Here is a 26,524-nt window from a genome sequence, read left to right as displayed (position 1 = left end):
CTCAAAAAAGACTTTGAAAATCAAATGACTAGGTGGCGTAGTGGATAAAGCACCGGCCTTGGAGTCAGGAGTGCCTGGGTTCAAATCCGGTCTCAGACACTTAATAATTACCTAGCTGTGTGGCCTTGGGCAAGTCACTTAACCCCATTTGCCTTGCAAAAACCTAAAAAAAAATCAAATGAGGGAGTTGGAAGAAAAACTGGGAAAAGAAAGGAGAGATATGCAGGAAAAACATGAAAATGAAGTCAGCAACTTAGTCAAGGAAATCCAAAAAAATGCTGAAGAAAATAGCATGCTAAAAAACAGCTTAGGTCAAATGGATAAAACAGTTCAAAAAGTTATTGAGGAGAAGAATGCTTTAAAAAGCAAAATTGGCCAGATGCAAAAAGAGATAAGAAAACTCTGAGGAGAACAAATCCTTCAGACAAAGCATAGAACTCAGGGAGATTGACGAATTTACCAGAAATCAGGGATCAATACTTCAAAACCAAAAAAATGAAAAATTAGAAGAAAATGTGAAATATCTCATTTTAAAAACTGATATGGAAAACAGACTTAGGAAAGATAATTTAAAAATTATTGGAATACCTGAAAGTCATGATCAGGAAAAGAGCCTTGACATCATTTTCAAAGAATTACTACAGGAAAATTGCCCTGATATTCTAGAAGCAGAGGGTAAAATAGAAATGGAGAGAATCCACAGATCCCCCCCCCAAGAAAGAGATCCCAAAAAACCAACCCCTAGGAATATTATAGCCAAGTTCCAGAACTCCCAAGTCAAAGAGAAAATATTACAAGCAGCCAGAAGGACACAGTTCAAATATCGTGGAGCTGCATTCAAGATCACACAGGACTTAGCAGCAACTACACTGGAAGCTCGTAGGGCTTGGAATATAATATACCGGAAGGCAAAAGAGCTTAGAATGCAGCCGAATGAACTACCCAGCAAGGCTGAATGTCCTCTTCCAGGGAAAAAGATGGACTTTCAATGAACCAGGGGAATTTCAAATGTTCCTTTTGGAATGGCCAGAGCTGAACAGAAGGTTTGATCTTCAGATACAGGACTCGGGTGAAGCATGGAGATTGGAGCAGAGGGGGAAAATATGAGGGACTTAATGATGATGAACTGCATGTATTCCTGCATAGAAAAATGACACTGATAATACTCATATGAACCTTCTCAGTTAATAGAGCAGGTAGAGGGAGCTTTTATAGTTGAAGCACAGGAGAAAGCTGAATTTGAAGATAAAATATGGTGTAAAAATGGAGTCAATAGAAAAAGAGGGAAATGTAATGGGAGAAAGAAAAAAGGGGGGAATAGGCCAAGAATTTCATATAATAAGATTTATTTTATTACAATGAGCTATTGCAATGATATGGAAGGGGGGAGGCAAGGGGGAATGAGGGAACCTTTGCTCTCATCAGAGGTGGCTAGGAGGGGAAACAGCATATATACTCAATGGGGTATAGACATCTGGAGTAAGAAGGAGGGGGGGCAGGGGGAAGGGGTGGGGATGTGAATAAAGGAGAGGATGGAACATGGGGGTAGAGTGGTCAGATATAACACAGTTTCTTTTTTACTTCTTGCAAGGGGCTGGGATTGGAAGGCCTGTCCAGGACCATGGGGCCAGGTGGATTCTGGGCCTAAGGGGTGGTGTGGGGGCCCAGGGCTTCTTGGCCTCAGGACCAAGGATCTGTCTGCTGGGCCACTCAGCTACCCTACAGCAGAGTCAGAGTGAAAGGAGAGAGAAAATATAGTACATGGTAGTGGAGAAATAAGAAAGGAGGGATTTACAATCAGCAATGGCAATGTTGGAAAAATATGGAAGTAACTTTTGCGATTGACTTACCATAAAGAATATGATCCACCCATTACAGAGTTGTTGGTGTTGAAACAAAGACTGAAGCACATTTTTTATTATTATTATTGGGGGGGGGTGCAGGGAAAATGGGGCTGAGTGGCCTGCCTGGGGCCACATAGCGGGGTGATCTTTGAGTGTCTGAGGCCGGATTTGGACCTGGGTGCTCCTGGCTCAAGGGCCAATGCTCTGTCCACTACCCAACCACCCCTACTATTATTACTATTTTATTTTATTTTGGGTCTTTTCTTCTTTTTGGTTTTTGCAGGGCAGTGGGGATCGGTGGCTTGCATGTCACACGGCTGGGTGATCGTCGGGTCTATGGGGCTGGATGTGGGCTCAGGTGCTCATCACTTCAGGGCTGGTGCTTCGTCCATTGCACCACCTGGCCATGCCTACAATTATTACTATTATTTTTTTTAATTTTAATTTTTTTCTCTCCCCTTTACTTTATCACTCAAGCAAGTCTATATTCATGAGGGGGAGGGGGTATTTTGTTTACTCTTAAACAAGGATATTTTATTAATGTTAAAAAAAACATTTGTACAAAATGAGAATAAAAAAATAAAAAAACTAAAAAATTCTACTTATGAAAATCTATCCCAGAAACAAAAGAATGAAAGGTTTTCATATAATATTACTTCACCATCCAGATTGTGAGAACATCAAAAAGATTTTTAATGACCTTCTATGTCTATCTAAATGAAATGATATCTGAGCATGCAAGGTCTTCTACTATCCTCCAAGTCAGTAAAAATAGTCTTATCATCAAAAAAGAGGCTTATGAGCTTCTTTGGAATGCAAGGTTTTTCCTCATAGGAAAAAGTCTACTATCCTTCCAGGAGTCTTATCAAAAGTGAGGCAAGTGAGCCACCTGTTTGGAATACAAGGAGCTTTCTTCTAAAAATAGTTTAAGCTGGTATCTTATTATCTGATCTTGCTATCTCTTATACTTTATGATTCTTCCTTAAGGATATGATTTCTCTCTCATCACATTCAATGTGGATCAATATATAACATGGAAACAATGTAAAGATTGGCAAATTGCCTTCTGTGGTGGGGGGAGGGAATAAGATTGGGGGAAAACTGTAAAACTCAAAATAAATAAAATCTTTTTTTAAAAAAGAGAAAAAAAAGAACAATAGTTTAAGAATATTCCACTCATGTGAATTCAAAAGTCTTTCTCATTGCCATTTCCAAACTCTCCCTCTATCACTATTACTCAGCAGCTTCTCTTTCTTTGAAATCCAGTTATTCAAATTTATCACCCAATCTAGATCCTGGATGACCACCATCTACTCATTCTTAAGACATATTCCTTCCTTCCTCAATGAGCTCAGTTTGTGGCTAAGGGAGTTCCCCCCCCCCCCCCCGTCCTAATGTTAAAAGACTTTATCATACATACTGATAACTACCTTCAATACTCTTAAATTTCCCAGTTCTTCAATATATCCAATTCCCATAATATACTCCATAACTTCACCTCAGTTACACACAAAGATGGACTTGATCTTAATAAAGCATCCCATAAGGGTTGAGCATCCATGTTCATAGACTGCGAAACTCCTTTATATGATCACAATCTTTTATCATTCGTTCCATCTGCTTTATAACCCCAAATTTTGTTCATTATCCTTATCATTACTTCCATTTCCTCTATTCCTCAGTTGTTTTTTATTTCTTTTTACAGGTCACCATCCCTACACTGACCTACAAACACTCTTATTTTTCTCTTCTCATATCAATACCTTGGTAAAGCAGTTCAACTCTATACTACCTTCTGCGCTATAAATCCTCACCCTCTTCTCCCCATTGTCAATCACCTCTTTGACAAATCCCAACTTTGAATTCTTCTCATCATCTATTTCCATCATTCTATTCACATGCTGCCGAATAAAGCAGAAAAAATACAGCAAGTGACTGAGATCACTACACATTTGTTACCTACAAATAGGTCCTTACTCTAACAAGGATTTCTTTTACAGCTCCCTAAGCAATAAATAAGCTATCTTACTCAACCAACAGCATTTATTTAGTTCAGAAATATTGAACCTTTTAATCCTTCTTCAAGCCTCCTCCATTACCTCCTTAACCCAATATCTCAAATAATGGAAGCCATTCTCCATAATGAGGACGTGTGTGTGTGTATGTATACACACACACACACACACACACACACACACACACACACATATAAATGTACATGGGAGGTAATTTCAGAGAGAAGATAATGGTAGCAAGGTATGGCGGAGGTGAATGGGAAGCACTAAGAAAGGTCTTTGGTAGAGGGTGGGATTTGAGCTGAGTGTTGAAGGAAGCCAGGAGGAGGTGCCCAGGAGGAAATGCCATTGGGAATGCATGGAGTTGTTATGTATGGACTCGGATATTCAGGAGCACTAAGTAGGCCTCTTTCCCCTACTCATTACACATCATTCAGATGTCTTCCACATTACTTTCTTCACTTCTTTCCTAGATAGAGATGGAACCTTCTTGACAAGACCAACTGCTCCACATTTACCAAATGAGCTATTATTTGCAAAAGCAGTTAGTACAAAATAGGTTCCAGAAAAATACTTATTTACCTTTCTTCCTCTCCCTTTTTCCTCTAAATCATCTCACTTGAACAATCTCATCCATTTTCATGGATTCAAGTACCATCTCTATGCAGATGAGGATCTAAATATCCAGTCTTAATCCAGAGCTCAGACTACCAACAGCCTCTCAAACTGAATGTTCCACTGGCATCTGAAACTTAACATATGCAAAACAAAGAACTCATTGTCCTTTATATAGTCTTCTGTTCACCACTTCCTAAATACTGTTAAGAACACCTTCCTTCTAGTCACACAGGCTTGCAACCTCCATGTCATCCCTGACTCCTTACTCGAACTCATTCACCTGGTTATTCCACTATTGCATCTCTTTTCTAACTTCACAACATTACTCATATACATCCTTTTCTTTTTGTGTACACAGTCAACAAATTAGTTCAGGTTTCTGCCTCAAGTCTCTCAGCTGGGAAAGTGATTTTTTAAAAAGCATTAGCTTGGGGCGGCTAGGTGGGGAAGTGAATAAAGCACCGACCTTGGAGTCAGGAGTACCTGGGTTCAAATCTGGTCTCAGATACTTAATAATTACCTAGCTGTGTGGCCTTGGGCAAACCACTTAATCCCATATGCCTTGCAAAAAAAAAAAAGCATTAGCTTGTACATGTCGCCCCCCCAAACCCAATGAACTCCAGTAGCTCCCCATTACTTCCAGGATTCAATATAATGATTAGCATTAAAATGTTTCCTAATTTTGTTTCTTTCTGTTTCCAACCTTTGTACACTTTCCTCCCTTCCACAAACTATGATCTAGCAACAATGCGCTACTTAGTTCCTTAGTGTATCACAGTCCATACATAACAACTCCATGTATCTATATATCTTGTCTGTGCATCATCAGTTTTACTTTGTCTCCTCTATTACAGCAAAGAGCATATTTTTGTATTTCTCTGTACTCCCAGCATTTCCAAGCAACTGGATCATAGCAAAAGCTTAATAAATGCTTATTGGCTTTGAAATTCCTCAAATTGTCCCACAGGTTTCTGTCTAGATCTCTCCAGTTCTGCTCTTGCATTCTGACAGCCTATTTATTTGGGGACACACACTCCCAAATTTAATTTTGAACTCCTTGATAGCAGAGACAATGTTGGGTTTTTAATCTTCATATGCCCATGATTTAACACAGAGCTTAGTAAGTTGTTTTTTTTTAGGTTTTTGCAAGGCAAATGGGGTTAAGTGGCTTGCCCAAGGCCACACAGCTAGGTAATTATTAAATGTCTGAGACCAGATTTGAACCCTGGTACTCCTGACTCCAAGGCCGGTGCTTTACCCACTACGCCACCTAGGCGCCTCGCTTAGTAAGTTCTTAATAAAATTTTATGTACATTATTCAATCTTCCCCTTTGGAAAAAATAAAGAACCTCTCAATAGATGCAGAAAAAGCCTCTGACAAACTATAACTACCCATTTCCATTTTTAAAAAAAATTAAAGAACATAGAAATAAATGCAGCTTTCCTTAAAATGATAAATGGTATCCATCTGTTTTATCTGTAATGGGAATATGCTAGAAATCTTCCCAATAAGATCAGAGGTGAAACAAGGATGTCCAATATCACCACTATTTTTCAGTATAACAATAAGAGAAGAAAAACAAATTGAAGGAATTATTAACAGAGAATGAAGAAACAAAACTATCACTCTTTGAAGATGATATGACAGTATACTTAAGAGAAATCTAGAGAATCAACCAAAAACTACTTGAAATAGCAAGCTTAGCAAAGTTGCAGGAAATTAACCCATATAAATCATCAACATTTCTATACATTACCAACAAAGTTCAGGAGCAAAAGAAAAAGAAATTCTATTTAAATTAACTATAGACATAAAATACTTGGGAGTCTACCTGTCAAGACAAACTCAGGAACCACATGAACCCAATTACAAAACACTTTTCACACAAAGTCAGATCCAAACAATTGGAAAAATATTAATTGCTTATGGACAGGTCAAGGCAATATATTAAAATTGATAATCCTACCTAAAGTAATCTACTTATTTAGTACCATACCAATCAAACTACCAAAAATGATTTTCACAAGCTGTAAAAAATTAAAAAAAAATCATCCTGAAAAACAAAAGGTCAAAAACACCAAGGAAAATCAATGAAAAAAAGAATGTGAAGATACAACTTGACCATACTAGATCTCAACCTATATTAAAAAGTGGTAATTATCAAACAACCTGATATTGGCTAAGAAACAGAATGGCTGACCAGAGGAACAGATTAGGTACACAGCACACTGTAGCAAATGACTAATAGTAATTTAGTGTTTGATAAATTCAAAGATCTACTATTTTTTTTTTTTTTTGGTTTTCTTTCTTGCAAAACAATGGGGTTAAGTGGCTTGCCCAAGGCCACACAGCTAGGGAATTATTAAGTGTCTGAGGCCTGATTTGAACTCAGGTACTCTTGACTCCAGTGCTGGTGCTCTAGCTGCCCCCACCCCCATCATTCTTTAAATGAGGAAAATGAGAATCAAAGAGGTGAAGAGACTTTGTTTTTCTTCTTAACTCTCCCAAAAAAGTGTTAAGGAGAACATAGGATGAAAAAATATGTTGAAAACTCTTGCACAAAAAATCGCTTTTAAATCTAAGGAAGAAAAATGATGATTCCATTTTTATCTCCATGCTGCTTTATGAACAACTGCGGCAATTCTGTATTATCAAGAAATTCCTGAGGATCCCCTGGATTTACTTACAGATCTGTGGGATATAGGTAAGAAGGTAAACATAGGAAAGGAGGCATTAGCTATGATAAGCATATTAAGGGGGGGGGGAAGAAAACAAATTTGTCTTCTCATTAGGAAGATACAAAAATAAGAATGAAGTCCTGGAGAAAGTGTGAAATACTGGCAATGGAAGGAAAAAGAAGAAATCTTTGGAGTAAAAATTAAAGGGAGATCTGTACAGCAGAATTAAATACAAAAAGAAATTTGTTGAAAAAGTTAGATGCACCTGAACTTTACTTACTAACATAAAGAAAACAAGGCATATATTCCCCAGCTTGCTATTGAGCTGAGAAAGCAGCCAAGGCTGTGAACCTGAGTGAGTAAAAGAAGAGTGGCTATGAAAGACAAAACTCTTAACAAGGAAATCCAAACAGAAGTACGATAGGCCACTCAATAATAACAAAAAAATGAACTGAGCAGGGTATAGCAAAGAATAAAAGAAAACAGGACTGCATTCAAGAATGACTTCCAAACATCTCAATTTAAAAAAACTAGAAAATGGAAGACAAAAGTAGCAGAACCTACCCCCGCCCTCCAAAAAAACTTAAACTTGAACAATTCTAAAGGTATAAATTAACAACCACTTAGTGTTTACATTTTGAAAGGAAGAGACAAAAAATGTCATTTTTAGGGTATTTTAAGGGTCAGTGAGGGAACATATCAATCAAAAAGCATTTATTAATGCTTGGGAATGAAAATACAAAAAAATGAAACAATCATTACCTCAAAAGGAGCTTACATTCTAACAACGAAAGAGAAGGGTTGGGTGTAATACTAAAACAAAAACAAAACAAAAAATGTCTAGGAAAGGAGGGAAACAAAGGGAAAAAATTGTTTCTTAAAACTGGGACACTGGGGTGGCTAGGTGGTGCGGTGGCACCAGCCCTGGAGTCAGGAGTACCTGAGTTCAAATCCAGCTTCTGACACTTAATAATTACCTAGCTGTGTAGCCTTGGGCAAGCCACTTAACCCTGGTTGTCTTGCAAAAAACTAAAAAAAAATAAACCCCAAAACCCCTGGGACACCATGACAATTCTATCAAAATTAAACTACTTGTTTAGTGCCCTATCAATCAAAATTCCAAAAAAAATTACTTTAATGAGTTAGACAAAATTTTAAGTAAATTCATATGGAAAAATAAAAAGTCCAGAATTCCTAGGGATTTAATGAAAAAAAGTGCAAAAGAAGATGGCTTAGTCCTATCAGATCTAAAATTATTTTATAAAGCATCAGTCATCAAAACTATCTGGTATTGGCAAAGAAATAAGAGTCGTGGCTCAGTGGAATAGACTAGGTGCAATAGCAGGAAATGATGTAATCAGTTGTTTGATAATCCCAAAGAGTCCAGCTTTTCGGATGAAAACTCTCTTCAATAAAAAGCTGCTGGGAAAAATTGCGAGTTAGAATGGCAGAAACTTGGATTAGACCAGCACCTCACACCCTATACCAATATAAAATCAAAATGTATACAGGATTTAGACATAAAGAACAATATTATAAGCAAACCAGGAGATCAAGGAATAGTTTATCTGTCAGATCTATGGAAAGGGAAGCAGTTTATGACCAAAGAAGAGATGGAGAACACCATTAAAAACAAACTAGACAATTTTGATTACATTAAAAACCTTTTGCATAAACAAAACCACTGTAACCAAGATCAAAAGAAATGTAATAAATTGGGAAACAATTTTTACAACTAGTAATTCTGACAAAGGACTCATCTCTAAAATATACAGAGAACTGAGTCAAATTTTAAAAAAAAGTCACTTCCCAATTGATAAATGTTCAAAGGGTATGCAAAGACAATTTACAGATGAGGAAATCAAAGTGATCCAGTCATGTGAAAAATTGCTCTAAATCACTACTTATTAGAGAAATGCAAATTAAAGCTTCTTTGAGGTACCACCTCACACCTCTCAGACTGGCCAATATGACCAGAAAAGAAAATAACCAATGTTGGAAGAAATGTGGGAAATCTGGGACGCTGATGCATAGTTGATGGAGCTGTGAATTCATCCAGCCTTTCTGGAGAACAATTTGGAATTACACCCAAAGGGCAACAAAAATATGCAAACCCTTTGACCCAGCAATACCACTACTGGGTCTATACCCTGAAGAGATGATGAAAAAGGGTAAGAACATCACTTTTACAAAAATATTCATAGCAGCCTTGTTTGTGGTGGCAAAGAATGGGAAATTAAATGAATGCAATTCAATTGAGGAATGGCTTAACAAACTGTGGTATATGTATGTCATGGAACACTATTGTTCTATTAGAAACCAGGAGGGATGGGAATTCAGGGAAGCCTGGAAGGACCTGCAAGAACTGATGCTGAGTGAGATGAGCAGAACCAGAAAAACACTGTACACCCTAACAGCAACATGGGGGTGATGATCAACCTTAATGGACTTGCTCATTCCATCAGTGCAACAATCAGGCACAATTTTGGGATATCTGCGATGGAGAATACCATCTGTATTCAGAGAAAGAATTGTGGAGTTTGAACAAAGACCAAAGACTATTACCTTTCATTTAAAAAGTTATCTTATTATGTAATTTTGCTATCACTTATACTTTATTTTTCTTCCTTAAGGATATGATTTCTCTCTCAACACATTTAACTTAGATCAATGTAATACCATTCCAATACCATGGAAACAATGTAAAGACTTAACAGACTGCCTTCTCTGAGGGATGGGGGGAGGGAAGCAAGATTAGGGGAAAAACTGTAAAATTCAAAATAAATAAAACCTTTCTAAAAGGAAAAAAAACTGGGACGCTGCAGGAAATCACTGAAATATAGAAAAGTTTTAAAAAGCTTTTCCATATTTATTACCTATTGAATATTTTCCTAAATTAATAATTGTTCACATTTACATAATTGTAAAATTTGTAAAGCACTTTACATACATTATCTCATTTAACCCTGTCAGGTACACCTTGTCAGGTAGATGTTATTATTCCTATTTTATAAACGGTGAAATGGGTTGATGAAACAGAGCATAAGTGACTAACTTGTAATTCTTTGCCTACTATACTAAGCAATCTTAATTTGATTATATACCCTTCTCTCTCCATAATTCCTGTCAATAAATGCTTTTCACAATTATCCAAGAATAATTAATAATATTTAATGGATTTATGGTCTTCTATATGTAGCCACTCCTGAACAGTGACAGTCTTAGCAGTACAGATGAGAAGTAATTTATGTCTTACCCACACTTTTCAGTAAATCTTCCACAGAGAATCCACTCAATCTGCTAGTTGCCTTTGTTCCAGTTCTTTTAAATATTTTGCAGGTTAATCCTGTGGTTATGTGCATTAACCAGTCCACCTTCTCTACTGATGAAGTCTTTTACTCTAATTTTCATGCACAAGTTATCAGTGGCAGTATGTTGCCACCCTTTAAATGTGTCAGGCCTTTCAAGGTCTCCTGAAAACTTTATTTTAAAATATGAATCACAGCAAACTGATTTGAGGGGCAGTTAGGTGGCATAGTGAACACAGAGCACCAGCCCTGGAGTCAGGAGGACCTGAGTTCAAATCCAATCTCAGATTCTTAATAATTAGCTGTGTGACCTTGGGCAAGTCACTTAACCCCACTGCCTTACAAATATTTTTTAAAAAATTGATTTGAAATAACTTTTTAAACTCTCAAAAATATCATTATTGTACTCTTTTCCCTATGGAACAATTTCCTCAACAATTTTTTATTTCACATATAATTAGCAGCCATCAAATATAATTCAAGAAACAAGCTTCTACCCTTCAGCTTGAATAGGGAAAATATTGGTAAGCTTTTGATTTCCCAAAGCCCAAACTGAAAAAAGACTGCACATCAGTAGGCTTTTGAATTTTTTATCTAAAAAACCAAAGAGCTGAAAAAGACATGACAGCAAATCTGCCATTTACAAAACAGGCAGCAAATAATGGGGTTATTATTTGAAAGAAATGCTCTATTTATAGAAAAAAGGATTTTTTTCGCATCAACGTAAATGTAATCTTATCACTAGCTCTTAGAATTTAAGATTTCTAAATATCTTAAAATATTTTAAAATATCAACACTGACATGTTAGCAATGGTCCTTAAGATGTCAAAATATTGGTTAAAAAATACAGATGAATTTTCTTTTTTGCTTCTTGCAAGGGGCTGGGATTGGATGGCCTGACTGGGACCACAGGGCTGGGTGGTTGCTGGGTCTTAGGGGTGGTATGTGGGCTCAGGGCCAGTGATCAGTTTGCTGCACCACTCAGCTACCCTAAATCACGTTTAAGAAGAGAGACAAAGCAAAAGGAGAGAGAAAATATAGTATATGGTTGTGGGGAAGTACAAATGGAGGGAGTTGTGATCAGCAATGGCAACAGAGGAAAAATATGGAAGTAGCATTTGTGATGGACTCATCCATGTGATCCACCCATGACAGAACTGGTGGTGTTGGAACACAGATTGAAGCACATTTATTATTATTATTGTTGTTGTTGTTGTTTTTATTGTTATTATTATTTAGGGGGGAGTTGCAGGGCAAATGGGGTTGGGTGGCTTGCTCAGGGCCACACAGCTGGGTGACTGTTGGGTGTCTGGGGCCAGATTTGAGCTCAGGTGCTCCTGACTCCTGGACTGGTGTTCTGTCCACTGCGCCACCTAGCTGCCCCTATTATTATTTTAATTTTAACTTTTTTCTCTTTATTGCTCATGAGGGTCTATATTTTTGGAGGGAGGGGGTATTATGTTTACTCTTAAACAAGAATATTTTAGTAATGTATAAAAAAATCATTTATACAAAAATAAAATATCATAAAAAAATACAGTGAACTGGTTTGGCATAGTTTACTATTTTTGCTTTCAATATTTTCTATTATAGCAGAAAAATCTATTTTCAGTACTTTACTAAAACTATGAATATGATGGATTCAGATGGAAACAGTGAATAGAACCAGAAAAATAATTTACAAGATAATCAAAATAATGTGATGAGAAATGATTCCAAATAACTTCATAAATTTGATCAAAGCAGAGATAGAGACAAATCATTATTTTATTAGACTGATCATAAAATTTATCTCCCATCTCTTGGCAGAGGTAAATCAGAGGGACACAGAGTAAAGATACAATGGAATTCTTTTTTTTTTTTTTGCATTTCAATAGTTTTATTGAAAGGTCACTTTCTTAGTACTCGAATATAATGGTACTTTGTTAGGTTACTTCAGCCAACTTAAGTTTGCACTGATGAATTAAAAAGGAAATTCTTCAATGAAATTAGATGTTTAGGAGTAACTGAAGAGTGTCTGCAAAATGCTTCACAAAATGAAGCATGAGACAATACTGTGGTTCTTTGGTTTATCTTTAAAGGGAAGTTTTTCTCCCCCCCCCCATAACATGATGTCAAAGGGAAATTTGAACTAGTTATAGTAATGGAATTCTAATACATGACCAATGTGTTGATTTGTTTCACTTAACTGTACGTATTATAAGGGAGGGCTTCTACTTAGGGAAAGGACTGGAGTAATGATAAATGGGAGCAAGATCAAAAAGATTTTTTAAATGCACAGAAGGGAAGAAGAAAAGCAAAAAAAAAAAAGGAAGACAAGCAATTTTGTCTAATGAAATATATATGAAGGCTGACACATGATAGCAGATGTATAACCTATATCAAATTGCCTACCATTTTCAGAAAGCGGGGCAGAGGAAGAGAGAAAAATTTGGAACTGAAAATCTTGTAAAAATGAATATAAAAGGAGCAGCTAGGTGGTGCAGTAGATAGAGCACCGGCCCTGGAGTCAGGAGTACCTCAGTTCAAATCCAGCCTCAAACACTTAATAATTATCTAGCTGTGTGACCTTGGGCAAGTCACTTAACCCTACTGCCTTGCAAAAAAAACTAAAAAAAATGAATATAAAAAATTGTATTGGCATTCCCTTGAGAGGGAATTACTTTTTGCCCTATTCTTTGTATTTCTTCCAGAATGCAACAAAGAGAGGAAAGAAGGAGGAAAAGACTTTCCCCGCTTCAGCAGTTACATTTTATAATGACTCAACTCTCCTGGCAAGAAATGTTACACCTTAGAAAGCCAGTAGATACAGAATTGGCCCTGGCAGTACAGAAAAACATACACAGAAAAGGCACTGTGCCCAGGGGAAGCAGCATGTGAATGCAATGAAAAAAGAAATATCTGAGATTTATGGAATATTTTGCAGTACTATTCTTATTCTATCATTTTAGAAAATACTTTTGCTTTGAATTATGGTCTTTGACTGACTACTAAAAGTAAACATCAATGGATGCTCCTGAGCTCTATAGTTTTAAGAGTAAGGACCCCAAGAGTCTTGAAACTAGAATATCTGCCAAGGGGTCCAACCTATGAGTGTGAATTGGGACGAGTTACTTCAAAAGGTTGCTACATAGGGTATATGAATGTAATAGAATATTATTATGTTGTAGATTCTGAAAAATCTAAATGCTAGGAAGACTGAAATATGAAAAAAAAACAATTTCTATGACTAAATAATTTAGATAACCTTGAAAATTTTTAGAATTCTGATCAATAAAATCAATAAAATAGCTCAGAAGACTGATGCTTCCTATTTTTTTATGTAGATAGGTGATGAACTAGAAAGGCAGAAGGATACATAGTTGATGTGAGGATCTGTTTTACCTGATATACTTATCAGGGTAGAATTTTTTTTGGGTGGAGGGAGATTTGGTGGTAGTAACCATGATGTGAAAAGTAAGAAAAAAAGTATCAATAAAATATTAAAAATATACAGAAAAGGAAGCTCAGAAGGGGACAAAGAGGACAGTTTTATTACTATCATGTTAAACTTAATATATACTTTAAAAACTCCAAATGTACATATCAGAATTTCAAACAGGCTTGTAAGCTTAAATGTTCATGTCTATTGCTATTAAATAATTTACCATTTAAAAAACTTTATTAAAAAAATTTTCATTATAATGGTTATGTCCCCTGTAAACAAAGCAGACGGTATGTTACAGATAAATTAATAAAATTTAATTGGTAAGATAAATTTAATTTTTCCCACAGCAAAATATATAACCTCATGGGAAAGAATACTCCTAACAACCTGAATTGAAATTCTTAAGCAAGGATTAAATTAAGTTATTCACAAGTTTTTCAGACTGTCAAGCATGCCAGAAGGATTGTACTAGCACTTTTCCAACTTTAATTTTCCTTCTGAATAATAGAAGCTTTTCCTACAGTTAACTTCTATAGACTAATTAGAATAAAAGACATTGCAGTATCACATTTCACCAGTAGATGATGCTATCTAATATCTAATATATTTCAAGTTAAAAATCCTTTTTAATAAGGATTATTTGGTTATGAAAACAGTTCACTCTCTACCTTTCTCATCAATTATGTTAGTTTAGCATTTCCCTAAATGAGGCTATTAATGTAAAAGAAATTTCTATAAAGGAATCTCAAATCTTCAAATATACAAGAACCCAGAGTCAATATCAGGCAGTTCTGTAGATTTGACACATAAACATTTTAAAACCTGAATTAACCTACAGAGAATTAAAGAACTGCGTCAAATTACTTTCACAAAGTTTGTTTTTAACTACAGGTAATATTGTAACATTGCAAAAATAATAGTTTGCTATTCTTAAAAGAGTGCTAAAATCACACAGTAAGACTGTCTCCAATACAGAAAAGAAGAATTTTTAAAAGTTACCTTTGGAGATATATAGTGCTTGTAGTAGTACAATTGAAATAGTAGAAACACTGAACTTGTCAGAGTTAAAAGAGCCAAAATCACGTTTTTATTGATTTTACTCATTTGTCTTCAGAGTTCATTGGGTTGTCATTCGAAAGTAATTCAATCTTTTTCATCATTTTCTATTAGTCGAGAATCTTGCTTTCTGTGAACAAAATAATAGATCTAAAGAACATTGACATGAGATTTTTCCACCTCTAATAACTAGAAAACTGGCAAAGAGGAAAGGTCTTTGTAATATATTAGAATTCCTACCGTCAGAAACCTTTCCCTCCCTGTAACATCTACTCTTGCCTAGAACAATATGCCCTTATATTTTCTGTGTGGTCTTTTGTTGAATTTCAGTGGGTTTCAAAGTTGCACAGATGAAAAGAATGGAGAAAAGGCTTGCATATGTATAAGAGTAGAAGGGAGAATAAAAATGACAGAGAGGAAAGGGAAGAATTGAGGAATAGGAAGAAAAAGGACGCCTCTCTTAGTGATATATACCCTCACTTATAAATACTACCTAATATAATGCCTAATCTAGCCGCCTATGAGACCAAAACAGTTTCTTACTATTAAACATTTCCTGACTTTACCCTTACTTACCACACAACTCAAAATATTGCTATGAAAAAAACTGTGCCTGGAGATGAGGAAGAACTCAAGATTAGGGAAGGGACATAAATTTTCCAGTCATAAATCATTCATCAGGTATTCTATTTCTATTGATGTCACTTGGCCTCTCAGGGTTCAAAGCAGCTTTTAAATTATAAACTGCAGAGATGTTATTAATCTGTAACAGTAGAAGTTTTCCATCTCAGAATTCCCTAGTCCACTGAAGTCATACCCTGTTGCTAGCCTAGTCTCTTTAGAGAACTCAGAAAATTATGAAATGCTACACATAAATGTATCATTGGCAAATAAAGAAACTGAGGCTGAGTGGTTATTTACATACTTATAAACAGGGAAACAGGCAGCAGTCTAAAATCATCTTAATAATAATCTCTTATGAATCCCCTCTTACCCAGCATCCCCAAATATTTCCCTAAAGAATAACAAATCATATTTACATGGTACTTTCACATTTATTCAAAAACAAAAACAACTTTCTTCACACAAACTGTGAGGCAGAGAGTATAAGCATTATTATCACTATTTTTACAATTATGAAAAATAAAAGTTCAAACTGACTTACCCAAGATTACAATCTATTAAGAGACTAAATTCAGGATTCAATCCTAGGTTTTCAAAATCTTTTTTAGTTCAAGTTGAATGTTATTCTTCTTGATATTAAATTTTCTGTATTTCTAGTTATTCTCTTTTTGGGTAGAACACAAAGTTGAAATGAAAATCCATTATTTCAGTGGTGGTGGCAGTCATGAAAATCCTAAGAAAATAATATTGGCATCCCTTCCCTAGGGGATCTAGGTAGCTCAGTGTGAACCGGCCCTCCTAGGCCAACCTTGCTCCCCCACCCTAAGTCTCCCTAAGTTTCGATTTTCTATAACAGTGTCAGTTCTTGATAAACAAAACCTAAGGACCAAGTGGTTGGGAAACATCCTGTTAGACAAACAGCTCTAGACCACGAGGAACTCAGCTGCTGCGAACGTGTCCCCACTCAGCAACTCGTCAAACCACAAAGAAAAATCCCCCTTGCGGTTTTCAGACATAAAAAAGACTGTGCTGAGAGCAGCTTGGGGCCAGTTCTTGACTGAGCCCCAGCTTGCTGGTTAATAAATCCTCCTGCTTTTGCATCAAGTCTGGCCTTCTGTGGTGATTGGGGGTCCCTGTCCGTCCTGAGGGGCTTTTCGGCCCTAACAAGTGAAGGACTTATCTTGGAGCCAGGAAGACCTGACTAAGATGTGCTATGACACTGAGCAAGTCACTTACTCTGTCTGACTCAGTTGCCCCAACTGTAAAATGGGGGAATTTATCTCTCAAGGTTGTTGTGAGAATAAAATGAAATACTTATCTAGTGCTCTGCAAATCTCAAAAGATATCAATGATATGAAAATATATCAATAATGCTTACTAAAGCAAGCTAAAACAATCAAATTTAATGCTAGTTCATTCTGATCAGTCAATAAACTAGGGGGGCAGGCATGGTATAGTTGGATAGAGTGCGGAGCCAGAAAAGACTCCTCTTCCTGAAATCAAATCTGGCCTCAAACAATTATTTGCTGTGCAATCCTGAGCAAGTCACTTAACCCTGTTTGCCTCAGTTTCCTTATTTGGAAAATGAGCTAGAGAAGGAAAAGACAAACCACTTCAGTATCTTTGTCAAGAAAACCCCAAATGGGGTTACAAAGGATCACATTTGAATGAAATGACTCAACAACAATAAATTCTGATCAGACAACCCTAACTCAAATGTCTAGAGCAACTCCCAAATTATCTGTTCTCCTTAGGATCCTAAAAACTAATGATAATGAAGATTCAAAATCTGTTTTGGATCATTACCAGTGACTTAGATCAAAAAAGCAGGATGGACAGGAATTAAATGATTCTTTAATCAGGTTTTTAAAACCTAAACAGAATTTTATTTTTAAAAAGTAAACACCAGGAGAAGGAATGCCACCAAAAAATATCCCTTATTTCTGAAATAATTTTTAAAATTATTTTAAATTTCAAAGATTTCATTATGAGATTGTATTTTCAGTATTCCATTTTCCCTGTCAGTCTACTAGTCAGGAAGTAATTTTAAAAGTGTCCCAGCCCTCACCCTCACCCCATACCCAAAGGAATTATCATAAAGCTGGGCCCCAGAGAGGGCTTAAGACCATTATTTTAGAGTTTATTGAGGCTTAATTTACCCAGAATTCTAACAAACTTCATTAGATTAAAAACATACAATTAGAAGAAAAAGTTGCAAGAAGGAAAAAGTTGCAGAGGAACAAGAAATACTGTTATAATGGAAATTGTTTCATATGTAATCTGAAAGACAATGGAGAGAAAATGATGAGTGTAAGGAGGTTACAAAAATAACCCAGGTTTAAGAATGGGAGGAAAAGGAAGGGGGAAACAAAGAGTAGGAAGAGAGACAAGCATTTCTACTAAGCACTGTGCTAAGCACTTCACAACAAAAATAAGGCAAATACAGTGTCTAAAGTCAAATCTGAACCCAGGTCTTCCTGATTTAAGGTCCAGGAAAGTCATTTAATTTCTTGAACCCCAGTGTATCGGGGATAATAATACTAGAACTTCTATTTCTCTAGATTATTGTGAGGATCAAATGCATTAATATATTTAAAGTTCATTTTAAACTCAAGTGCCAGAGAAAAAGTTGTGGTAAATAAACTTATAGGAATTTTCATTGGAAACTGGACTCAGACTATCTTGATTTTATAAAGAGAATGATAGAGGTCAAAAAAGGAAATACTTGTGAACAGAATAATAAAAGTTTTAATTCATTATTAAGGTTAATCCTAAGTACAGTATCATTATTATCATAAAAGTCCTATCAGAACTGACTTTAATAACACGTAAATGATTCAATTTACTCCAAAGAAATTCTTTTAAGGTCCATTCTTTACAATTAACTTCCTTTGTTTTCTTTTTCTTTTTGCAAGGCAAATGGAGTTAAGTGGCTTGCCCAAGGGCACACAGCTAGGCAATTATTAAAGTGTCTGAGACTGGATTTGAATTCACATCCTCCAGACTCCAGGGCTGGTGCTCTATCCACTGTACCACCTAGCTGCCCTACAATTAACTTCCTAATCTCATACACTGCATCACTAATCTCATCTCATCACTTAAATGGATTTTCTTATATTTCAAATTAAAATATGGTACAGCCATCCTACATGTTGTTTCCAATGAAAATTCCTATGATAAGCTTATTTATCACAACTTTTTCTCTAATTTGAGTTTGTAATTTACATTGGGGTTCAAAAAGTTAAAATGACTTTCCTGGACCTTAAGTCAGGAAGACCTGGGTTCAAATTTGACTTCAGACATTGCCGGACAGTGGGCAAATCATTTAACCTTAATCTGTTTGCCTTATTTTTCTTAGCTATAAAATAGAGCTAATAATAGCACCTCCCTCCTGCTGTGTGGATAAAATGGGATATTTGTAAAACACTTTCGCAAACTGTTTAAATGGTATCATTATTATTATTACATGCCAAAGGTCACAGTATTTGTTAGTCAGTAGAATTGGCAAAATTGAAATTCAAGTACACTGATTCCAAATATTACCATTTTACACTCGCCTAGACATAAAACATGGTCCCTGGTCTCAAACGATACAGAAAAAAACAATATTAACATATAGCTTGCTATGTTGTGTGACAAACTGAAAATGCTCTAGTAATTCAGACATAAGTTCAACAAAATCTAGTCTGGCTTTGAAGAACAGTGAGGATTTGGGTCAAATGGAGAGAAGTGAAGGGATCTTCAAGAGAAAAGGCACAAAGGCAGAGAGGCAAGAAAGTATGGTCACAAGACAGTATTAAGTATTTCTTTACCTTGCAAGAATCTGCATTTTCATCTGTTGAGGAAACTATGGATCAGAAAAGTTCAATAACTAATAAATGTCCTGATTAAGACTAGAACCTAGGTCTCCTGACTCCAAATTATATTGGTGAAGAGGCAAAAAACTATAAATTAGCCGAACAACCATGGAGGCAAAGGAAGATGAAAAGCAGAGCTAAATCTTGTTGATGTTTGTCCTTCTTTATCAAAGAAGACCATGACACCAGGGGAAATGATGCCATGACAATCACATGAATTGGATTTGAGTGAGGGGAAATACTAGATGGTGAAGAACGGAGTTCTAATCCAGCCTCAGACACTTTGACACTCAAACTGTGTGACCTTGGGTAATCGCTTAACCCCAATCACCTCATATCCAGAGCCATTTCCAGTCACCCTGGATTTATATCTGGCCACTGGAACCAGATGACTCCGGAAGGACAAGTGAGATTGGCGATTCAGTATAGCAACACCTCACTCCAATTCATATGCTTGTCATGACATCACCTAAATCTTATAAATGAAATAGAACACAAATATTCAAAAACTTTATTTAAATTGTTAATGGATCCATGAGCTTATAAATATGGGTACAATAACTATTGTCATCAGCTCAGGTTATAAACAGTCCAACAGCTCTTCATGCAACTCTTGCATAGGTCACTGGGAGTCTAACAACAGGCCCCTGGCCTCTTCATGTTTTTTTGTTTTCCACCTTATGCAGATAAAAGAAGAAAGTGGATTTGAATTAAGAAATCTAAATTCCAGGGGGTGGCTAGGTGGTGAAATGGATAGAGCACTGGCCTTGGAGTCAGGAGTATCAGAGTTCAAAATCCAGCCTCAGACACTTAATAATTACCTAGCTGTGTGGCCTCAGGCAAGCCACTTAATCCCATTGCCTTGCCAAAAAAAAAAAAAATAAAGAAATAAAGAAATCTAAGTTCCAATATCAATTCTGAGGTTTATGCCTTTCTAATGTGGGCAAATCACCCACTGGCTTCAGTTTATCAAAAGTAAAATAAAGACTTTGAATCAGATGACTTCTAAAGGATTCTCTTGCTCAAAATGTACAAATCTTCTATGAAATATATTCTATGGAGATTTCTTATTGGAGGAGAGTCCTAAAGGTTGAATGCTCCTTTATCATGCAATTTTATTTTAATTAGCAAAAAAAGAAAGTATTCTCACTTATCTTCAACTATGCATATATATAAAAAATGAAGGATGCCATCAAAAATCATTTGCAAAAAACTATCTATTCCCTTATCAGATATTCTTGATATGTGCTGGTTATTCTGATATGTACAATGAGAAAACCAGCATTACTTTTATGATTTTCTTTCTCCATTATCTTTATTCATTGGGGGGGAAAAAGCATGATTAGTGTCTTCAAAACTGCATCAACTACAAAAATTTTGCTCATACCATCATCATTTTCCTTAATATTTTCTCATGGAAAAGGTTCAAGTAAAAGTTTATTATCTTTCTCTTTTCTAAGCTCCACAACAGATTCTAGATAAACCAAAAGTCCATGTACTTTAGTGTTCATAATAGACAACTAGTATAAGAAAGTGGATAACCCCTTCAAACTTGCAACAGAAAACTGGTAGTAGAAAAAAAATAGGCAATCTCATTACCAGGATCAATGAGGATTTTGCTTTGTTTTTACATTTTATACATTTCAGCACTGATAATTTATTTGATTATGTCAACTTGGAGCCACCAATATTTGAGGTTGGTTTTTTTCTTATTTTCAACATTGTTTCAGAACTTTGCTCTAGAAAGGCAATGATCTGACCAAATAAAAAACCAGTAATAAAAAAAACACATACAACTTGCCCCCACTTATAAAGAAGACACCAGTTATTTATGACTATTATTTCATTGTTTATGTTCTTCAATGTTCATAATATCTATTGTCTTTCAACTAAATTCTTAAAGTAATCACATTATAAAAGCATGAATCAATATCTTTCCTTTCTTAAACCTAGTTTTTGGCTACCTTTCCAAATACATCCTGGGAATTAAGTCATCTAAGTTTGGAGAATCCTGCTTAAGTTTTTTTATAATCTCTCTAGAGTTTTCATTCTCTGAAACAAGGCACTCACATGTTTCCACTTGGCTGTAACTGCTCTGCCACATGGTTTTCTTTCAGATCTCATACTTCTTGACCCCTCTGCAATATCTGACATTGTTGACCACTACCTACCTCTTTCTGGATACTTAACTATTTTAGGGTTTTTCCCTATTTAGGATTGTGACTAATCCTTCTTGGTCTCCAAAGCAGATTCATCATTCATGCCCTGAGCTCTATGTTTAGATGTCTTCTACCTTCCTTCCTTCCTTCTCAAATTTCTGTCTCTCTCCAGAATCTGATCAGTCCCATGGACTCAACTCTATGAAGATGACTACCAAATGTATATTCAACCCTCTTCACCTATCATTTCAATCCCAGTCTCTAATCTCCAATCACCTGTTAAACATCCTATAAGTATCTCAGATTCATCATATTCAAACCAAGTATTTTCCTTCAAAATCACCCTTCCACTTAATTTCCCTATTTTTGTCAAAGGTACCACAATTCTTCCAGTCATTCAGATTCACAATGAGTCACTCTTAAATCATCCTTCAATTCCCAATCAAAATCAGTTCTATCAGTTGTCTCTTCTACTTCCTTAATATTTTTTACATCGATCTTCTTCTCTGTACAATCTTCTCTATACACCAAGTTCAATATTCCTCACTTCTCACTTGGCTGATTAATTGGTCTCTTTGCATTCAATCTCTGTCTTCTATAAGTTTTCCTCATTTAGCTGCTTTCTTATGCTGGTGCATTGTAGCCCCAAACACTCATCCATAATCTAGAAAACATTAATCAAACCTCTAAATGGATTCTGGAGCAATAGAATCCACAAAAAAAAGACATATTGGATCATTTGTCAGCTGACATGACCAGGTTGGGCTTGTTGTTGCTAGGATTGATTGGAGACCACTGAAAATCTGTGAAGAGGCCCCTCTACCCCAACACAAGGAGTTTTGGGACAGAATTCCCTGTGGCACGCACCTGGATGGAAGAAAAAGTACAACATATGAAGCCCCAGAGGAATATGAAAAGGTCTCAAGTCCAAAAAGACTTCTTGGAAGAACTCATAAAGAATTTTAAAAATCAAGTAGAAAAATTGGGAAAAGAATTGCATGAGAAATTCAACAATTTTGGAAAAGGAAGAATAAAAATTGAATGAAGAAATAACTTCTTTGCATTTTACAAATGCAAAAAAGAAAACAACCCTTTAAAAATAGAATCGATCAATTTGGAAAAAAAAAATCCATTGAAGAAAACAACTCCCAATTGAGTAAGTGGAAAAAGAAAATAACTCCTTTAAATATACAACTGGCAGGGGGTAGCTAGGTGGCCCAGTGGATAGAGCACCGGCCCTGGAGTCAGGAGTACCTGAGTTCAAATCTGGCCTCAGACAATAATTACCTAGATGTGTGGCCTTGGGCAAGCCACTTAACCCCACTGCCTTTTAAAAAAAAAACAAACACCTTTAAAAAAAGAATAAAAATACAACAGGTCAAAAGCTAACTGAAGAAAAACATTTCTTAAGAACTAAATTTGGGGGCGGCTAGGTGGCATAGTGGATAAAGCACTGGCCTTGGAGTCAAGAGTACCTGGGTTCAAATCTGGTCTCAGACACTTAATAATTACCTAGCTGTGTGGTCTTGGGCAAGCCACCTAACCCCATTTGCCTTGCAAAAACCTAAAAAAAGTTGTAAAAAGAACTAGATTTGGCCAAATGAAAAGAAATGGGGGTGGCTAGGTGGCAGTGGTCCTGGAGTCAGGAGGACCTGAGTTCAAATTTGAACTCAGACGCTTAATAATGACCTGGTTGTGTGGCCTTGGGCAAGTCACTTCACCCCACTGCCTTGCAAAAAACAAAAACAAATGAAAAAAATGACTGAGATAGCAAGAATCAGTCAAGCAAAATCCAAAAAAAGGAAGAAAAATATAAGAAAAGGTAAAATATCTCATTTATTGGAATAACAACTGACCCAGCAATAGATCCAGAAGAGAAAATTTAAGAATTGTTGTGCTACTGAAAGCCAGGATCAAAAAAACAAAAAAAGAGCCAGGACATCTTTCAACAACTCCAAGACTTAAGGACTTTCTATGGGTTTTAATTAATGCTATGCAATGGAATTATCTTCTTACGTCCTAAAATTTGGATTAAATAATGTCTGAGACGATGCAAAAACTGATATTGAGAGGTGGCTAGGTGGTGCAGCGGCTCTGGAGTCAGGACGAAGACGGGAGTTCAAATCTGACCTCAGACACTTAGCTGTGTGGCCTTGGGCAAGTCACTTAACCCCACTGCCTTGCAAAAAACCCAAAAACAAACTGACATGGCTAAATTTTAGAGCTAAACTTTTATGGCTGTGCTTTGGCTTGGGTGACGAGCCCTCCTTTAGGATCTTTAAATCCTTGACAACTTTGTGCCGCCATGAGACACCCCGACTTGCTGCTGCTAGGGCGGGCCTTTCCTGCGCCCCCTGCCGCGGCGGCTCCGCCTGCGTGTGCCCCGCGGCTCCGCCTGCGTGTCCTCCGTCCCCCGCGGCTCCGCCTGCGCATCCTCCGTGGCTCCCCCTGCGTGTCCCCCGCGGCTCGGGCTGCGCGTCCCCCATGGCTCCGCCTGCGTGTCCCCCGCGGCTCCCGCTGCGTGTCCTCCGTGGCGCGGCTCCCCCTGCGTGTCCCCCGCGGCTCGGGCTGCGTGTCCTCCGTGGCGCGTCCCCCGCGGCATCCCCTGCGTGTCCCCCGCGGCATCCCCTGCGTGTCCCCTGTGGCTCCGCCTGTCCCCCGCGGCTCCCCCTGCGTGTCCCCCGCGGCTCGGGCTGCGTGTCCTCCGTGGCTCCGCCTGCGCGTCCCCCGCGGCTCCCGCTGCGTGTCCTCCGTGGCGCGGCTCCCCCTGCGTGTCCCCCGCGGCTCCCGCTGCGTGTCCTCCGTGGCGCGTCCCCCGCGGCATCCCCTGCGTGTCCCCCGCGGCTCCCGCTGCGTGTCCCCCGCGGCTCCCGCTGCGTGTCCTCCGTGGCGCGTCCCCCGCGGCTCGGGCTGCGTGTCCCCCGCGGCTCCCCCTGCGCGTGCCCCGCGGCTCCCCCTGCGCGTGCCCCGCGGCTCCCCCTGCGCGTGCCCCGCGGCTCCGCCTGCGCGTGCCCCGCGGCTCCGCCTGCGCGTGCCCCGCGGCTCCGCCTGCGCGTGCCCCGCGGCTCCGCCTGCGCGTGCCCCGCACCACTGGGGCTCTCCCCCACCCCCGCCTGTCTCCGCCCTGCAGCAGCAGGCCCGTCGCCCCTTGCGAGACAGCGAGGCGGTCATGCGCAGTGGCCGCCCCTCCCCGCCCCCACCACGAACCCCCGCGGCCCTGCTTCCGGCCCCGGCGCGGCCCTGCTTCCGGCCCCGGCGCGGCCCTGCTTCCGGCCCCGGCCCCGGCCCCGGCCCCGGCCCCGGCCCGGCCCGCGGCCCGCCGAACTGCTACCTCCCGCGGAGACCGCGGTCCCGGCCGAAGCGCGCAGTCGTCGGAGGGCTAATCCTTACATGTATTTTTTAAAAATTAAAAACAAAAAAGGGGAGGGGCCGGTAATGGCGCGTGTCCGCTTCCGTCACGGCCCTCGGCTGTCCGAGCGCGAAAGGGAGTTAGTGGAGGCGAGGGGGAGGGGCCGCGAGGGCGGAGGGGCGGGCACCCGGCCGGGCCGCCCACGGAAGGCCGCCTCCCGGGGGTCCCGCTCCAGCCAGGGCTGGGCCGGCGGGCGCGGCAGACCTACCTGCGGGGCGCGCGGGACAGGGGCCGCGGCCGCGGGCGGGGCTGGGCCAGGCCGGCTTGCTGTACGGCGCTTGCGCGCGGCGGCGGGGGCGGGGCCCGCGTGGGGGCGGGGCCGGCGGGCCACGCCCCCAGCCGAGTCTCCCGGGCTCCGGAGCTGTCCGAGTGGGGGCGGGGCGGGGCGCCCCCAAACCCTGCCGCCCCGCAGTTGAAGGCCGTCGGGACGGCTAGGCTTCACACCGAAACTACGCCTAGCTGCGTGACCTCGGCCGAGGCGCCCAGCCCCATCGCCTTGCAAAAAGCAAAACAAGGCAGAAGCTGGATTGTGTTTAGGGAATATCAAGAAAGCCTTTAATTTAAAAAACCGTTATCTTATTATGTAATTCTGCTATCTCTCATACTTTGTTTCTTCCTTAAGGATAGGATTTCTCTCTCATCACATTCACTTAGATCAATATATAGACCATGGAAACAATGTAAAGACTACAAACTGCCTTCTGGGGGGGGGGGGGGAGGAAGCGAGAATAGGGGGAAAAATTCTAAAACTCAAAACAAATAAAATCTTTTATTTTAAAAAAAAATACCAGGGTCACTATAGTGTAAGGATGAATGGAAAGATAGGAAGGACTGTGAATGTCAAACAGAATTTTTATTTTACTCTAAAGGTGATAAAGGTGCCACTAGAATTTATTGAATGGGGGGGCAGCTAATTGGTGCTATGGAGTCAGGAGGATCTGAGTTCAAATTTGACCTCAGACACTTAATAATTGTCTAGCTGCGTCACCCCGAGCAAGCCACTTAACCCCATTGCCTTAAATTTTTTTTAAAGTACTAAAGAATTTCTTGAATGGGGGAAAAGGGATACCTTGGCTAGATCAAACCTGAGCCTTAGGAAGATTAATTTGAGAGCTAAATGGAGTAAGTCTTCCAAATTTCTGGTTCTTTCATATTAATCATTTTTATGGGTTAATAATTATTCAACAATACTCCAATACAAAAATTAGGTTAGCACTTTCATAATGCAATGAACCCAAGACTGGAACTGGAATCAGCACACCTGGATTCCCTGGCTTATCATATCATTACCAATCTGTTGTTGTTTGGCCTCCGTTTTTTGAGGATGGATGATATCTTGACTCACACAAAGGCAGGCATGCCATTCTGAGAGTCATCGAAGTCCAGTGGTAAGACAAAAGTTAAGATGAATGGAGATGGACTGGAGTGCAGTGGATGACCTTGACATCTTTGATGTCTGACCAGTTCCTAAGCATCCCATGCATGACCTACTTCAGCCACCTTTGTGACCACTGGAACAAATTGTTC

The 26,524-nt window shown here is 38.8% G+C and overlaps 1 protein-coding gene across 8 annotated transcripts in view; it reads right to left on the bottom strand.

Moving 5' to 3' along the window:
- Window positions 1-25,289, bottom strand: part of FKTN (fukutin) — a 73,321-nt gene extending 48,032 nt beyond the window's left edge. For 4 of the 8 annotated variants that reach the window (XR_012470862.1, XM_074197582.1, XM_074197576.1 and 1 more), the window contains exon 1: window positions 943-14,885. Coding sequence is in view for 7 of the 8 variants with exons in the window: in XM_074197582.1 (XP_074053683.1) it covers window positions 943-1,170 (228 nt within the window). In the remaining variant the exon portion in view is untranslated. The other 4 variants (XM_074197579.1, XM_074197580.1, XM_074197577.1 and 1 more) reach the window with 4 other exon arrangements.
- Between the last annotated feature and the right edge of the window lie 1,235 nt (window positions 25,290-26,524).

Source organism: Macrotis lagotis, chromosome 8 (assembly GCF_037893015.1).
Source record: "Macrotis lagotis isolate mMagLag1 chromosome 8, bilby.v1.9.chrom.fasta, whole genome shotgun sequence".
NCBI lineage: Eukaryota > Metazoa > Chordata > Mammalia > Peramelemorphia > Peramelidae > Macrotis > Macrotis lagotis.
The sequence above is the reverse complement of the archived record's forward strand: the minus strand, read 5'-3'. Positions and strand labels throughout refer to the sequence as shown.